Raw genomic sequence first — 15,000 nt, forward strand, 5'->3', positions numbered from 1 at the left:
CCTTAAGCGTCCGTTCAATCGTCACCACCTCCTCCTCCTGCTCCGGCCGCTGTCCCCCCGTCTCCTCCTCTACATGGGGAAAACCAGGAACCCGGAGAAAGTTGAGTATTTCCAGCCTCCCATCAGGTTTCCTCGTTCGAGTTTGAGGTAAGCCCGGTCTCCTTTCTCCATCTGGATCAGCACACCGTTGCTGGCCGCCTCGCGCGTCACGTCCTGGTCACCGGCGAACGCCGAAATCACCGGCCAGCCATTGTGCATCAGGCTCACCTGGAGATGACATACAGGGTAACAGTGATTTAAACTTTATACATAGATGCATGCCGGTGTCACACACAGAAAATAGCCACTCTATTGCGTGCAACAAAGAATGAATCAGGTGTTACAGAAAGAGGGAGGGAGGACAGACACCCACACACACACACACACACATACACGCACGCACGCACACGCACACACACACACACACACACACACACACACACACACACGCACCAAACATTTACAAAATACTGGTTTCCATGTTTAATAAATCATTGTGATTATGAAATGGGCATTTCCACCCCCAGGAGCTTTAAAGACCACACTGGTGGTCTGGCCAATTTCAGCGCAATATGAAAATAAAGGGACTCGATCCCTATGTGAGATGGGTATTCCAACACAGTAACGTTTATTTTTTCCTTTTTTTTCATGGAGGACAATGTTTCATTATTTCAATGTTTTAAAGCATTTAAAAGCATGCATTTATTTGAAAAGTCTAGCTGTAAACAGTTCAATAACAGCATGACTTCTTAACATTGCTTCTCAGTGATGTTTAGCCAACATTGACTCTAATATACAGGTATGTTCTGTTCAGTAATGTTTTAATTACTGATACAGATACATCAAATACAATAAATAAAACTATTAACAGAGACTATGTAAATGTGGCATGGCAAAAGCTACTGTATGAACAGACAATGTATTGCAAATTATTTGCATTGGTATGGTCCTTTAACTGTGATTTAGAGAGACACAGAAGCACAAAAACACACATACTATGCCACACACATGCCCTTCATTGTCTGACTCACCAAATATTTGGAGGTAGAAAAAAACAATATGAAGGGATTGGAAAGTGAACAGTCAACTCTATTCTAGATTGTCTCTCATCCAATTCATCACATCCACAACCTGGTGGCCCATGACACCTGGCACTGGTCTCCCAAGTGAGCCCACCAGCTAAAAAGGCTAGCTAACACACAAATGGATATTAACCATAAACATCAAGAGTATCCAAGTGGATTTTGATTTAAAATCAATTACAATTTAAAATTTAAATAAATCACGACACAAATAAGCCTGATTTTGTAAGAGTCTGGAGATACAAACTTACAGTATTTGTACACGTTGGCTATGGATACGGATGGAGAGGCTCCGTCAGTACTCTGCATTAATTCATCTTTCTGTACGTTGTCTGCAAGTTTACAATTATTCGTTTGTTATACATGAAGGGGCTAGACAACAGGTCACTTTTTCTTGAGAGGGGCAGCTTGCCATAACTCTGAGTTGTAAGTATCTGAGACCAAAAGAAAATCTGTTCTTTAACAATTACTGTTACTACTGTATCTATGTATGATCAGGTGTTTTGGTATGACATTTTTAATTTAACAAAGTATCCTATATCATAACATAACTACAGTAAATGTCTGACAGTTCTAAATTCTAACAAACCAAACTGCTTGAAAATGGGTTAGGAATTCACTGAGTTATGATGATTTTAATTGAGGAGAGACCTCCTGCTTCATTAGACACACATGGGGAATACACACATTAGGAGGCACGGCTTAACACTCTTAATATGACAGCCGTGTTGACACATCGCTCCAATGAGCAGCAGCAGCAGCCAGTGAGGTATATACATGTATGTATCCATGGATACATCCACAAAACCTCCTCCATAGTCGCCAATTTTTTGTCAATAGGGAAAGGGAAGTGCTTTGCAATGGGGATTGTGTATATTGGAAGCAAGGATTGTTTCTTTTTTGACTTGGCGGTTGGACAGTACGAGTAAGTCTGATAATTATATTGAGTCCATTGAGTGTCCATTTGAGTTAAATTAACATTGATTTGACCATATACGTTGGGGTCCCATTAAATGGGGGTCCGTAGCCTAATACATGTCAAACTGGGGGTCCTTGAAATTAAAATGGTTGAGAATCACTGCTAGAGCCGTAAAACAAATCTTCTATTATGGGGGTCTCTGGCATATCTTTTCAAATGGGGGTCCGCGGCCTAATACGTGTCAATTTGGGGGTCCTTGACATGAAAAAGTTTGAGAACCACTGCTCTAAGAATACAAAAAAAGAAAATAATTTCTTTCTCCTGAATTTCCTCCATTATTCTTTCCATTTTCCATTATTTGGAGAAAGGGAGAACTCTTTAAGGCTGTGACACGTTAACATGAATTCAACATTATTGTTAGCAAAGCTAATTTGTAAAAAACAAACAAACAAGCAAAACAGAAAAAAACAAATGATTTACACTGATGATGGTGCTGTCAGAAAATTCTATAAACATATCTATGCAGCCATCAAAGCTGCAGCATCACTTGGAGACAACTCATAGACACAAGAGAAACATCTGTGGAAAACTTCCAGCTATGGTCTCAAATCTCTCAGTGGTGTTGTGAGCTTGTAGATCAGCTCTTCTCAGCTGCTGTCCTTCACACCTGTAGTTCTCAAACCTTTTCGTGTCCACCCAGGACCACCCAAATTGTTAATGTATTAGGCCACGGACCCCCATCAGAAAAGGTTTTGTGCCAGGGACCCCCAGAAGAGAAGATTTATGTTTTTTCTTTTTAAATCAAATTATTCCAAAATGTTCAAACACCTTTTAAGATTTTTCAATAATGTAAAAAGATAGCAGATGTACAAGCTCGCAGCACGGGACTAAGTGACCCACTGTTAGCTTGTATTATCAGCTATTGTTGAATAGCTAAATAAAATATAGATACAAAGGTTAAAAAATATTGTGATGACCCGCCTGGAACCTTACGTTTCGACAAGTTTTAAGCACCAGTTTTACGTGATATACAGTAGCTGAATGGTTAGAGAGCCCACCTGTGGAGCAGGAGTCCACAATTGCCCCCAGGTTCGATTCCAGGCCTGGCCAGCAATGTGTTGAATATGATCGGTCGAACTGTCCATTTAACGGGGGAATTTTAATCGACAATGGCAGATACAGTTACCCTTTTCTTTAATGATGATTTTTTTTTGCTTGCTTTTGCCATTGTTCATATTGTATCTGCATCTTTCAAACTGTAGAATAGTGACACACCCACTTTGGTTCCCAGTTCAGGGCAAGAAAAAAACATTGGTTCCTGTTCCGAACCAACCTTTAGGGTTCTGAACCAATTCATTTTCAGTGGAAACACTCTGAACTGGTGCAAAATTAGGCAGGAAAACAATAACCGAACCGGTTCAACCCTGTTGGAAAAGGGGCAGTGGTGGAAAAAGTACTCACATTTGAGCCGCCAGGCGAGCTAGTCGCCGTGCCGAACGCTGCGAAGTTTGCTTGAGCCGACTCAGCGCCATTCGAGTTAATGTCCCGATAGGGACAGAATCGTAACTCATATCCCCCCTAGTCAACATGTGCCTCAGCTAAGCTTAGCTCCACCTTTGTTCTCATTCTAATAAGAGTGAGAGAGAAGTTTTTCTCCGCAGCCGTCTCGCGTCGTTTCTCAACTTGAAAATACTTGGAATAGTGTACTTTCTGACCCACGGTGAGAACGCACATAAAGCGCTGGAATATCGGAGCAAATAAATACTTTAATATTTAGCTTTTTTAGAGCCTACATTTTTACACGGGGAGCACAATTTGTATACATATGTATGGGCTGAAACTTTGACCATGATATGGAGATTATATGACCTCACATTACTTTTTTTTGTCAACAACATTTTTTATCCCACAATTTTTGTAACCCATATTCTTCACCCAGTGCCAATTGCCTAAGTAATCATGGGCGCTACACTCCCTCTGCCAGCCTAGGGAGAGCCTAGAGCCGAGCTCATGCCTCCTTCAATGCATGAGAGCTAGCAAGCCGCTTCTTATCACCTGACAGGGGGGAGGTTCCCTGGTTAGAGCACGTGGAAGGAACACGTTATTCCAACCAGTTCCTTTCCCCTCCATCAGGCGCCCGGCTGACCAGGGGGAGGCAGTATAGAGACCAGGATTACTGCATGTTTTTGTGAGGGCACCTACCCTAGGAGACACGGGGAGAATGTGCAAACTCCACACAGAGAGGCCCTTTCGCCAACCTCACCTAGGGTATGGGCACTGATGACGCAGAGGAGAGGACCCAGCGCCCACAGCGTCCCCGGCAGGAATCAAACCCAGGACCTTTTAGCTGTGAGGCGACAGCCCTACCGACTGCTGAACTCACATTACTGTGACATCATATAACCGATGTCATATGTCTATGATGTAGACGGCCGACGTCATATAGACTGGCCTCCAATGTAAATGTAGTGCATGCAATGAAGACTCTTGTTTTGGAGCAGGGTTCACCACATTCTACTTGAAATAGTGTCGGTCTGTCCATGTTGCACTGCACAGTGAAGCTGCGAAACGCAAACAAAAATGGCCTCGATGCTGCTGTTGTTGCCGTGGGATGGAAGGTGTACTCGTTTGGAGGTAGGACGTCAAAGGATCAGATCAGCATGTACGTCTTCCACACAGTGTCCTTGCGATGGAGGGCGTTGCCCCGAGTGACGACTACAAGAGGAGAACGTCCCCTTGAGGTTCCCTCCATGCGCTACGGCCACACAGCTGTGATCATAGGCGGTATTGTCTACATATGGGGGGGAGTGGAGATGGGTGAAAGTATTAATGACAAAATTCTTTATGCATTTGATGTCGACACCCACAGATGGGTCAAGCCTGAGGTTTCTGGGACCGCTCCAGAGGCGAGGTATTACCATTCAGCCTGCGTCTTGGGGAAGGTCATGTATATCTACGGAGGAATGAACCAAGAGCCTAGACTCACTGATGACATGCACAAGATGGACACCGCCACAATGGTCTGGTCTTTAATTAACCCCAGAGGCACTCCATCACCTGCTTCAGTATTTCACTCTGCCACCATCATCGGGAGAAAGATGTTTGTTTTTGGGGGCCATTTTGGGGCTGACCAAAACGTCAGAGTGTTTGACACGCAGACCGACTGCTGGCTGAGCACGCCTTCTGCACGGCTTCTTCCAGAACAACGCTGGTATCACTATCATTCAGCCTTTGCCTACAATGGAGAGCTGCACGTATGTAGTGGCAGGAGCTGGGAGGTCAATGACGGCAAGTCCATAAATGATCTGTGGAGATTCAGTCCAGAGACATTTTCCTGGAAGGAGGTTGAGTCCACGGTGAATGGCCCGTTTAGGATAAATGGCGGCTGCTGTTGCATGGTGGGAGATCGTGTCATCCTCTTTGGGGGATTTAAAGAAGGCTATACACCCAATGATGACCTGTACATAATAGACTTATGTCCTAGTCTCAAGACGTTATGCAAGCTAGCGGTTATTCGGTACGGTCTGGATCGGTCGGAACTACCGCATAACGTCAGGTGGGAACTGGCCGCCATGATGACTGACGGAGAATCGGATGAAGAACACTAAGAATACAAAAAAAATATCTTTCTCCAGAATTTCCTCCATTCTTATTTCCATTTTCCATTATTTGGAGAAAGGGAAAACTCTTTAAGGCTGTGACACGTTAACATGAATTCAACAATATTGTTAGCAAAGCTAATTGTGAACCAAAAACAAACAAGCAAAACAGGAAAAGACGTATGATTTACACTGATGATGGTGCTGTCAAAATATATAGACACATAATAGACACAAGAGAAACATCTGTGGAATACATCCAGCTATAGTCTCAAATCTCTCAGTGGTGTTGTGAGCTTGTAGATCAGCTCTTCTCAGCTGCTGTCCTTTACACCAGTAGTTTCTTGTCTAATTCTCCGTAACATACTCACTATGGGATATCAGCGCCCCCTGGCGTTGAGGCAGAGCTACATACCATAAACTCCCGGGCCATTCATTGGCTGAGAAGGGTATGTCACGTGTCCGGTAGACCGCTACCGTCCTCTTTCGCTTCTCTGCATGGCAGATGCAACAGCTCAAGACATACCTTAATAATAACAAACGTAACTTTGATCAGGACAGAAACCAGCTTTAGCCCACTCGGTGGTACTTGTACTAACCAACGGGTTTTCCTCCTATTAAAAAAAATAGCTCTTAGCCTTGCGGCTGAAAGCTAACAGGTTAGCTCGAGATGGAGGTTCCACGTCCCTGCGTATTGCTGCTCTGCCGCTTGATGATCGCCGGGGATGACCCTCATGGTTTCTGCATCTCGTGCCTCGGTCTCTACAGGGCCGAGGCATTTCCAAGATGCACCGGGACGCTGCGAGGACTGCGCTCTGTTCTCCACGCTGCACCTCGATAGCCGCTTAGCCAGGGCAGCGCCCTGGCTGCGGGAGGCAGCGACGTCCCGTCCCCGGTCGTCGCGGATCCAGCAACACCCCGCATGGACACCGGCCCAGGGAACGTGGGTGCTGGGGCCCACCACGTGCGCTCACAGTCCACAATGGGCCCTCCGGCAGTCCCGGCTGCGAGCGGCGTTAGCCCCCGCTCGCAGCACCTCCAGGCTGCTACACAAGCCGTGCTACGCAGCACTGCAGCAGCCGCTAGCACCGTGTCTGGGGGAACCACCCAGGTGCGACTACCTAGCGGCACTTCCTCCCCCTCTTCCCAGCCGTCTACTCCGCTGCCACAGCAAGCGTACCGGGCCAGCGGTGCGTCGCCAGGAGACAACGAAGGGGCTCCGGCGACGGCAGCATAGGCGAGGGGAGAACGAGGCAGAAGCTCGTGAGTGAGTTAGCCCAGACTAGCTACGTTAGCTGCTTCGCTAGGTTAACGTCGCCTTAGTCAGGCAGTGTTTTGTTGGCTTAACACCCATGCAACAGGTTATTAACAGCGTTGTCCTAGCCTAGCTTGCCTCGCTAGGATAACACCAGCTTGTTAGCCTTCTCACTCTGTGTATCGAGCAAACCTCGGGGGCTTCTGAAGACCTTGGACAGGCTCATCGGGCGCCATTGGGACACATGTTGTTTTTGTCATAAGAATATGTTAAAACGTTCATGCTGTTTACTGTTTCTGTGCCTGCTCTTGTTTCATACTCATGTTCCAAGTACATAAAGCACATTAGCACATTAGCAGACTCTCACCGGTGCACAGACCGGTTCAGCCCCCCCCTCCCCCCCGGCCGTGGCTGGGGAAGAGGACCGTGGCTTTACAGGCCTCGATGGACAAGATGGACGGCTCCTCGACTGCCGAAAGGCCATGTTTAATGAAAACGAATGTGTTTAAAAGTACACATTTTTTTCTGCCAAAGAAATAAATGTGTTACATGTTACAAACGATCTTGTTCTTTCACGTGGCTTGAGAGCAGCGGAGCAATGGAGTCCCCTACCGCGGGCTTCTCTGCTCCAATGCTCTCTGTATATAAGCCCATAATGTCTGTGATGCCCGAACCCCGGTATCCCAGACATTGATGGGATAATATCTGTGCAGGTAATGTAAATGTATCAACGTTCTCAATTATATAAGCCCACACTGTCTAGAACACCCGAGTCCCGATGTTCTAGACATTGTTGGATAACATCTGTGCATGTTTTTGGATCATATGAAGGTAATATAAAAACCCACATCACCCCTGTCCGCCAGAGGGCGCAAATGCGCCAGTGGAATGGGGTCACGCCGGTTTTTGCCTTCCGTCCCACAGGAAGTGCTCACGCACCACTGTGAACCGGAAGTACTTCGGTCAGACATGACCCCTTGGCCGTACCGCCTCACGTTCGCCGCTGGAGGGCGACAAAGCACCTCCTAGAGGTTTGTCGACACTCCGTGCAGAGCCTTTGGGCCCAGACAAGATGGCGGCGGCCAGAGTAAGTTAGGAAGAGAGTAATGACAGTAGCCTCGATCCCATTGTGAGAATGGAAGGCGGAAGTGCTCTGTCTACGTCAATGAGATAGTTCCAATGTTGGAACTATAGCCCATACAGGCCCGCTTTGCGGCGAGAGCAAAGCGTGACGTTACTCTCTTTTCTACACTCTGGCGACGGCCAAGGTAGGATTACTCAGAGATATATATATCCAGTGGTGTGATCTAGTTTTCACTGTATATATCTATGGGCTTAATTCTGACGCCGGGGTTTTTTCCCGTGGCCAATCACGTGACTCCTCCGAGTCCTCCGTTGGCCAGGGCTTACCAGCGCTACTAAACGAGGGCCACACACACGGCCCCGTCTGTCCAGCGTCGCGTCTGTCCAAGTAGCAGTGCTGTTGGTTCCCATGGGAACGAACAAGCTGCGGTGACGGACAAACCGGATGCTGACGTCAGGCAAGGTCCCCGTGACCGGTCACGTAGACCCCGCGGGGTCCTTGGGACAGACCGTTAGTACCTCTACTGCCTCGAGCGGTCACCTCAGGGTTAGCACCGCCGGCGGCAGTGGCAGCGTCACTGGTCCCCATGGCAACGGTCCCCATGGCAACGCTCCCACTCTCCGAGCGGCCGATGACGTCACGTCCAATCCACTCGCTCGGTGTGTGAAGCAATGGAGGTTTGCAAGCCGAATGCTTAGGTATTGCTCACAATACTAAAGGGTTTCAGGCTGCATTTCTCCACAAAACCCCCCGTGACAGAAAAAGTATTGTTTTCCCGTGCAAGGGGTCCAGCAGCCAATACTCTGAGGGAGGAAGTCTCCTTCCTCTTGAGCATGGGCGCTATTAAAGAATTACTTCCGATACTTCTGTTTACTATCCCAGTACATCAGCGTTACACTGTGTGTGTACAGGGTTTTTCAGTACAGCAGTGACACACTGTGATTGTACTGATCAACTCCCCTGATCCGCAAAACAACACATTGTGGTTGTACTGGTGTGTTTTCCACGTGCTCTTATGCATATAATCTCCTATGTCGGACACGGTGTTGTTCCTCTCATGCAGAGGATAAGGCAACCATGTCTCTGAGAGAGGGGGTTCACTCTCTCTCCATAGTGAGTATGTTACGAAGAATTTGTCAAGAAACGCGAGGTTACGTTGTAACCCCGGTTTCCTTAGAATTCAGAGTAACATAGTCAGAGAACTATCTATGAATCGGGACCAACTGGTTTTCTATTCGTAATATTTTCTGGTGGAAAAGAAGGGGGGGGGGGTACGACCCATTCTGAATCTGAAGGGTCTCAATAAATACTTGGGTCAAAGAGCGGACCTCTGTCTCCGCCATTTTGGAGGGACAGATGCCCCCTTTGCCGTACCGCCTCACGGACTACAGGCCTCGTTCGCCACTAACGAGCGACAAAGCACTCCCTAAGGGGAGGACGACTTTGTCGACGCTCCGTCCGGAGCCTTTGGGCTCAGACGAGAGGGCGACGGCCAAGGTAGGCTTACTTCGGACGGCCCCGTTTGTCAGAGTGACAGCGCCGTTGGTTTCCATGGAAACAGACAGGCTGCGCTGGCGGACAAACCGGATGCTGACGTCAGGCAAGGTCCCCGTGACCGGTCACGTGACCCCGCCGGGTCCTAACGGACCGTTGGTACCTCTACTGCCTCGAGCGGTCACCTCAGGGTTAGCACCGCTGGCGGCAGTGGCATCGTCGCTGGTCCCCATGGCAACGCACACAGGGTTAGCGCTGCTAGCACCAGTAGTAGCGTCTTTGGTCCCCATGGCAACGCACACACAAAAAAAACGGTTCCCTTGGAAACGGATCTCAACGTTTCTTGGCTCATGGTGATTTAGCCTTGACTAGCTTGTTAGCTGCTAGGTTTGCATAACCTCCAGTCAGGCTACTGTTGCTTCGATTGGCGGCTAACTGGCCTCACTAACAACAACACATTGCAGTGTTGTTTTTTGGTGCAGCGCATAGCCAGCCCCGCTAAAGCAACACCACGGTGGCCACCTTCCACCGCTACCCTTCCTACCCGCAAGTGCGGGTCCGCTGGATCACGTGGCGACATCACCGGTCCAGTTGGAAACGTGTGCGTTGTCCGCACTGGGTGACATCAGAGCCCCTACTAACTCGCTTGCTGAGGCAGCTTGTTGGAGAGTTTGCAGTCCGGAACTGTTTACTATCCCGGTACTTCAGTGGTACACTGTGTGTGTAGGGTTTTTTTCAGTACATCAGTGACACACTGTGGTTGTACTGGTCAGCTCCCCTGATCAACAACAACACACTGTGGTTGTACTGGTGTGTGACCCTCTTTGCGGACGGTGCGTTAAGGAGATGGGTGGACCAGCATTGTTTTCAATGCTTGTTTCCACGTTCCTTTCTATCCACCACGGTCAGGAGGTGGCGCGGCACACCGACGTGACCGTTTCCCCACTTGACGTCGCTGGGTTTTTCACCGTCACCGTCCGTCGAGCGTCTTGGTCCCGTCTCAGCGGACCACCTTCATAGGGGATCTCGCTGGGCTAGACCAGGCTCACGGCGCGTCTGTCCCGGGCGGGATAGACAGCTTTTCGGCCTATGGTCTTCTCGCGTGAGGCGACAAGTCACGTACAGGCTATGCGTGCAGGCGACGGGTCTCATGACTTCGGCCTTACAGCTGTTTCGTTTGGACAAGCCCCACATGTGACCTTTTTTCCCCGGAGGTGGATGTGGGCTCTTGGAGCCCCGTCCACCTGAGGTTATCGGAAGGTCCGGGTATCCCCACGGTGCGTGGACACGCTTGGATCGTGGTCAGATGCAGCCCTTCTGTCCAAGGGGTCAGAATGGGGGCTGTGGTCTCGCGGAAGGTCATTACCACGGACGCCAGCCTCACAGGAGGGGTGCCGTCCACGAGAGCCGCTCGGCCAGGGGGGTGTGGGGTCCCAGTCTACAGACGGCCCACATCAACTACCTGGAGCTGATGACGGTCTTCTTCTGACGGTCAGACTTTGCAAAGCTCGGGTTTCGAGGTTGTCATGTCCTGGTCAGAACCGACAACACCACGACCGTGGGCTATGCCAAAAACCAGGGAGGTCTGGCCTCTCCAGTGTTGGACAGGCTAGCTGGCGATCTGACGCTGTGGTGCGACGCGCGCCTTACGTCAACCAGAGCCTCACAGGTACCGGGTTTTTGGTACGCGGATTGGCCTCTCCTCCGGAGATAACAAGCCAGATCTGGGCCAGGTTGGCCGACTGAACTGCTTTATGCATTCCCGTCACTGGAGTTGGTCCTCTCAACTTGGAGAGGGTCAGACTCCACGGACTGTCAGTGCCACTGGTGGCACTGGCGTGGGGCGCGTGGAGGTTAGGAATAATCCTCTCCTCTACAACGAGCCCTGGGCCCTCCCCCCGATCAGAGATCTGCTACGGCAGGCAGGGGTCGGGATTTTCCACAAGCAACCTCAGGACTTAGACCGGTGGGCTTGGCCCGTGAGGGGGAGACCTTGACTTCTTATGGCCTGCCCCCTGAGGTGGTAGCTACCATCCAGGGGGCGAGGGCCCTTTCCACGAGGTCTGCGTACGACGACAGGTGGAACCTGTTCGTGTCATGGTGTCTGAGTCAGTCACCGCCGGTTGAGGCCTTCCGGGCCTCGGTACGCAGCATCCTCATGTTCTTGCAGGACAAATTGAACCAAGGTCTGGTTTTCTCGACGGTTAAGGTGTACCAGGCGGCCATTTCCGCTTGTCACGTGGGTTTCGATGACATGACGGTTGGCCGACATCCGCTGGTGCGTAGTTTTATGAACGGTGCCAGGCGGGCCAGGCCGGTCTCTAGGCCTCTGTTCCCGGCCTGGGACCTGGCGGTGGTGCTGGGGGCGCTTTGCCTCCCACCGTTCGAGCCTTTTCACTCTATGGATCTGGAGATCGTTAGTCTCGAAACGGTTCTTGTGGTTGTTTTCACTACAGCTACACGGGTCAGCGACATACATGCGCTCTCAGTGAGTTCGGAGTGCATGAGGTTCTTGGGAGACGACAGCAGGGTTTGGTTAAGCCCAACATGGCGTTTGTTCAAGAACGGAATGGTGACCCAGACACCGGTTGAGCTGATAGTTTTTCATCCGCCTCCTTTCGCTTCTGCAGAGGATAGGCGGCTGCACTGTCTCTGCCCAGTGAGGGCGTTGAAGCTCTACTGCCAGAGGACGGCGGTCGGCCGGTCGTCGTCGCAACTTTTTGTCTCCTTCGGCCCAGATGGTCGGAGGAAGGCAGTGACTAAGGCGACGCTTTCTAGATGGAGTTTGGATGCCATTAGGCTGGCCTACGTCAGTAGTGGCGCTCCAGTTCCAGAAGGACTGAAGGCTCACTCTACTAGAGGCGTGGCTACTTCCTGGGCCCTCTCCAGGGAAATGTCGGTCCAGGAGGTGTGCGCGGCCGCAAACTGGTCGTCTCCATCGACTTTTGCGGCCTTCTACAGCCTGGATGTGGCAGCGGCGTCAGTGGCGCACGCTGTACTGGACATAGAGGCTGTCTCTAGTTAGGGTAGGGGAGGTTAGGCAGGTTTTTTGTGTAACCCGTCTTTTTTTCCCTTTTCTACCTTCCTTCTCTTGAGTCCCCTCGGAACCACCGTTGGTAGGTTTCCAGGGGAGGAGGCCCTGTTTCCTTGTTTTCACTTGTGGGTCAGACTTGTGTCTGTTCATTAGATGAATAGGCAGACTTGGTCTGTCAGGGTCCTTTTCTTTCAATTATATACCGCACCCCGGCCCGGAGGGCTGGGGCGCCCGTGAGGCCGAAGGTCACGTCCAGGGGGACGGGGCCTTATGGCTAGGGGGCGTGCAGACCTGAGATTCGGTATGGCTATAAGCCCCAGGGGGGTTTATGTATCCCATAGTGAGTATGTTACGGAGAATTAGACAAGAAACTCAGGGTTACGGATGTAACCCCGGTTTCTTTAGAATTCGGAGTAACATACTCACCTAACACCCCTGTTTGTGTGCATCTGCATGCAGAGAGCGTGTTAAAGAGGATGAGCCACGTCACGAAAGAGGTTTTATACCTCTTCCGGTCTACCGGACACGTGACATACCCTTCTCAGCCAATGAATGGCCCGGGAGTTTATGGTATGTAGCTCTGCATCAACGCCAGGGGGCGCTGATATCCCATAGTGAGTATGTTACTCCGAATTCTAAAGAAACCGGGGTTACATCCGTAACCCTGAGTTCTCGAACGTTTTCGCGCCAAGGACCCCCACAATTTATAATGTATTGTGCCACGGACCCCCATCTGAAAAGGTTTTGTGCCAGGGACCCCCAGAAAAGAAGATTTATGTTAAAACAAGAAATTATTCAAAAATGTTCAAACACCTTTTAAGATTTTTCAAAAATGTTCATAAAATAGCAGATGTACAAGCTCGCAGCGCGGCACTAAGTGCCCCGCTGTTAGCTTGTATTATCTGCTATTGTTGAATAGCCAAATAAAATATAGATAAAAAAGGTTAAAAAGATTGTGATGACCCCCTGGAACCTTTAATTTCCACCGATTTTAAGCATCAGTTTTACGTGACATAGCTGAATGGTTAGAGAGCCCACCTGTGGAGCAGGAGTCCACAATTGCCCCCAGGTTCGATTCCAGGCCTGGCCAGCAATGTGTTAAATATGATCGGTAGAACTGGGGGAAATTTAATCGACAATGGCAGATACAGTTCCCCTTTTCTTTTCTTAAGGAAATTGTTTTCCCCGCTTGCTTTTGCCATTGTTTGTATCGCATCTGCATCTTTCAACCTGCAGAATAGTGACACGCCCACTTTGGTTCCTAGTTCAGAGCAAGAAAAAAAAAAGAAATTGGTTCCAGTTCCGAACCAACGTTTAGGGTTCTGAACCAATTCATCTTCAGTGGAAACACTCTGAACTGGTTCAAAATTAGGCGAGAAAAAAATTACCGAACCGGTTCAACCCTGTTGGAAAAGGGGCGTTGGTGGAAAAAGTACTCAAATTTTTTACTTGAGTAAAAGTAGCAATACTGCAGCAATACTGTAACAGAGTGTAGAAACACTCATTTATGCACATAAACTTGCACGTTCGGTGCGCATTTGAAATGTATTAAAATGGTCAAATGTTTTTTTATTTTTTTTTATGACCCAAAATAATTTCGTGACCCCCACCGTCAGTCTCCCGCTGTGCACTCACTGGTTCGGTCATACATGCACCACAAATCGCTCTAGCAGGAACATTGATCCTTCACTGACCTCACTTGGCATCTGTAGGAGTTTACTGAAAGCCTCATTCACCTCTGGGAATGACTTCCAAGTTTCACAGGGAGTCTTCTATCCTCTGCCAGCGAACGCATATAACAGTGTCACACCCGGTGAAAGCGTGAAAGACTGGGAAAGTCAGACACTGTGTTGTGTTGTGTCATTGTCATTGTGGCAACCATTTGTCCCTAGAACACGATATCTGTGATAATCGATATATTACATCTGTGATACATCACAATACTGCATCTGTGTAACTGAAGAAGAAAAAATACCTGCAAAAAGCAGGAATTATGTTTTTATTCACAGAATTGACATGAAAGCCTATAGGATTCTTTAGTGTGCATCACAAACCGGCCAACTGTACACGAAACAATGTACAACAAATTGCGTAGTGCCTTTTGAACACACACTGACAACCTGTCCACGAAGTTGTATACAATGCAGGTTCAGGAGTGGAGACCATAGATATAGAAACCTAAATAACTCATTGGCCTCTGCAGTTCATTGGAGCGACCTGTATCGTATGGTGGCAGCCATATTAGAGGGGGCACAGGAACTGGCCAATCACAGTATATCGAATACTGGCCAATCACAGCACGTCTTTTCCAGGACTTGTCAGAATCTAATTGTCCCGCCCCCACCTGCCTCTGATTGGCCTACCGAACGCCCCCATCTGTGACGCATGCGGAAGTTTCCAGCTTGCCCCCCGGAGGCGTAAGCGCGCCCGCGATACAGACGCCTCAGAGCCAGAGGAGGCGTCTACCTTTATATGTCTATGGTGGAGACCATAG

The 15,000-nt window shown here is 49.1% G+C and overlaps 1 protein-coding gene across 1 annotated transcript in view; it reads right to left on the minus strand.

The window, feature by feature from the left end:
• Nucleotides 1–69: 69 nt before the first annotated feature.
• Nucleotides 70–15,000, minus strand: part of cbln1 (cerebellin 1 precursor) — a gene marked incomplete at both ends in the record, with an annotated part of 49,293 nt that continues 34,362 nt past the window's right edge. Inside the window, one exon of the mRNA XM_080438333.1 lies at nt 70–267. Coding sequence (XP_080294459.1) covers nt 70–267 — 198 coding nt within the window. The remainder of the gene's footprint in view (nt 268–15,000) is intronic.

The sequence above is a fragment of the Gymnoscopelus braueri genome (genome assembly GCF_963280865.1).
Source record: "Gymnoscopelus braueri genome assembly, chromosome: 9".
In the NCBI taxonomy this organism is placed as follows: Eukaryota; Metazoa; Chordata; class Actinopteri; order Myctophiformes; family Myctophidae; genus Gymnoscopelus; species Gymnoscopelus braueri.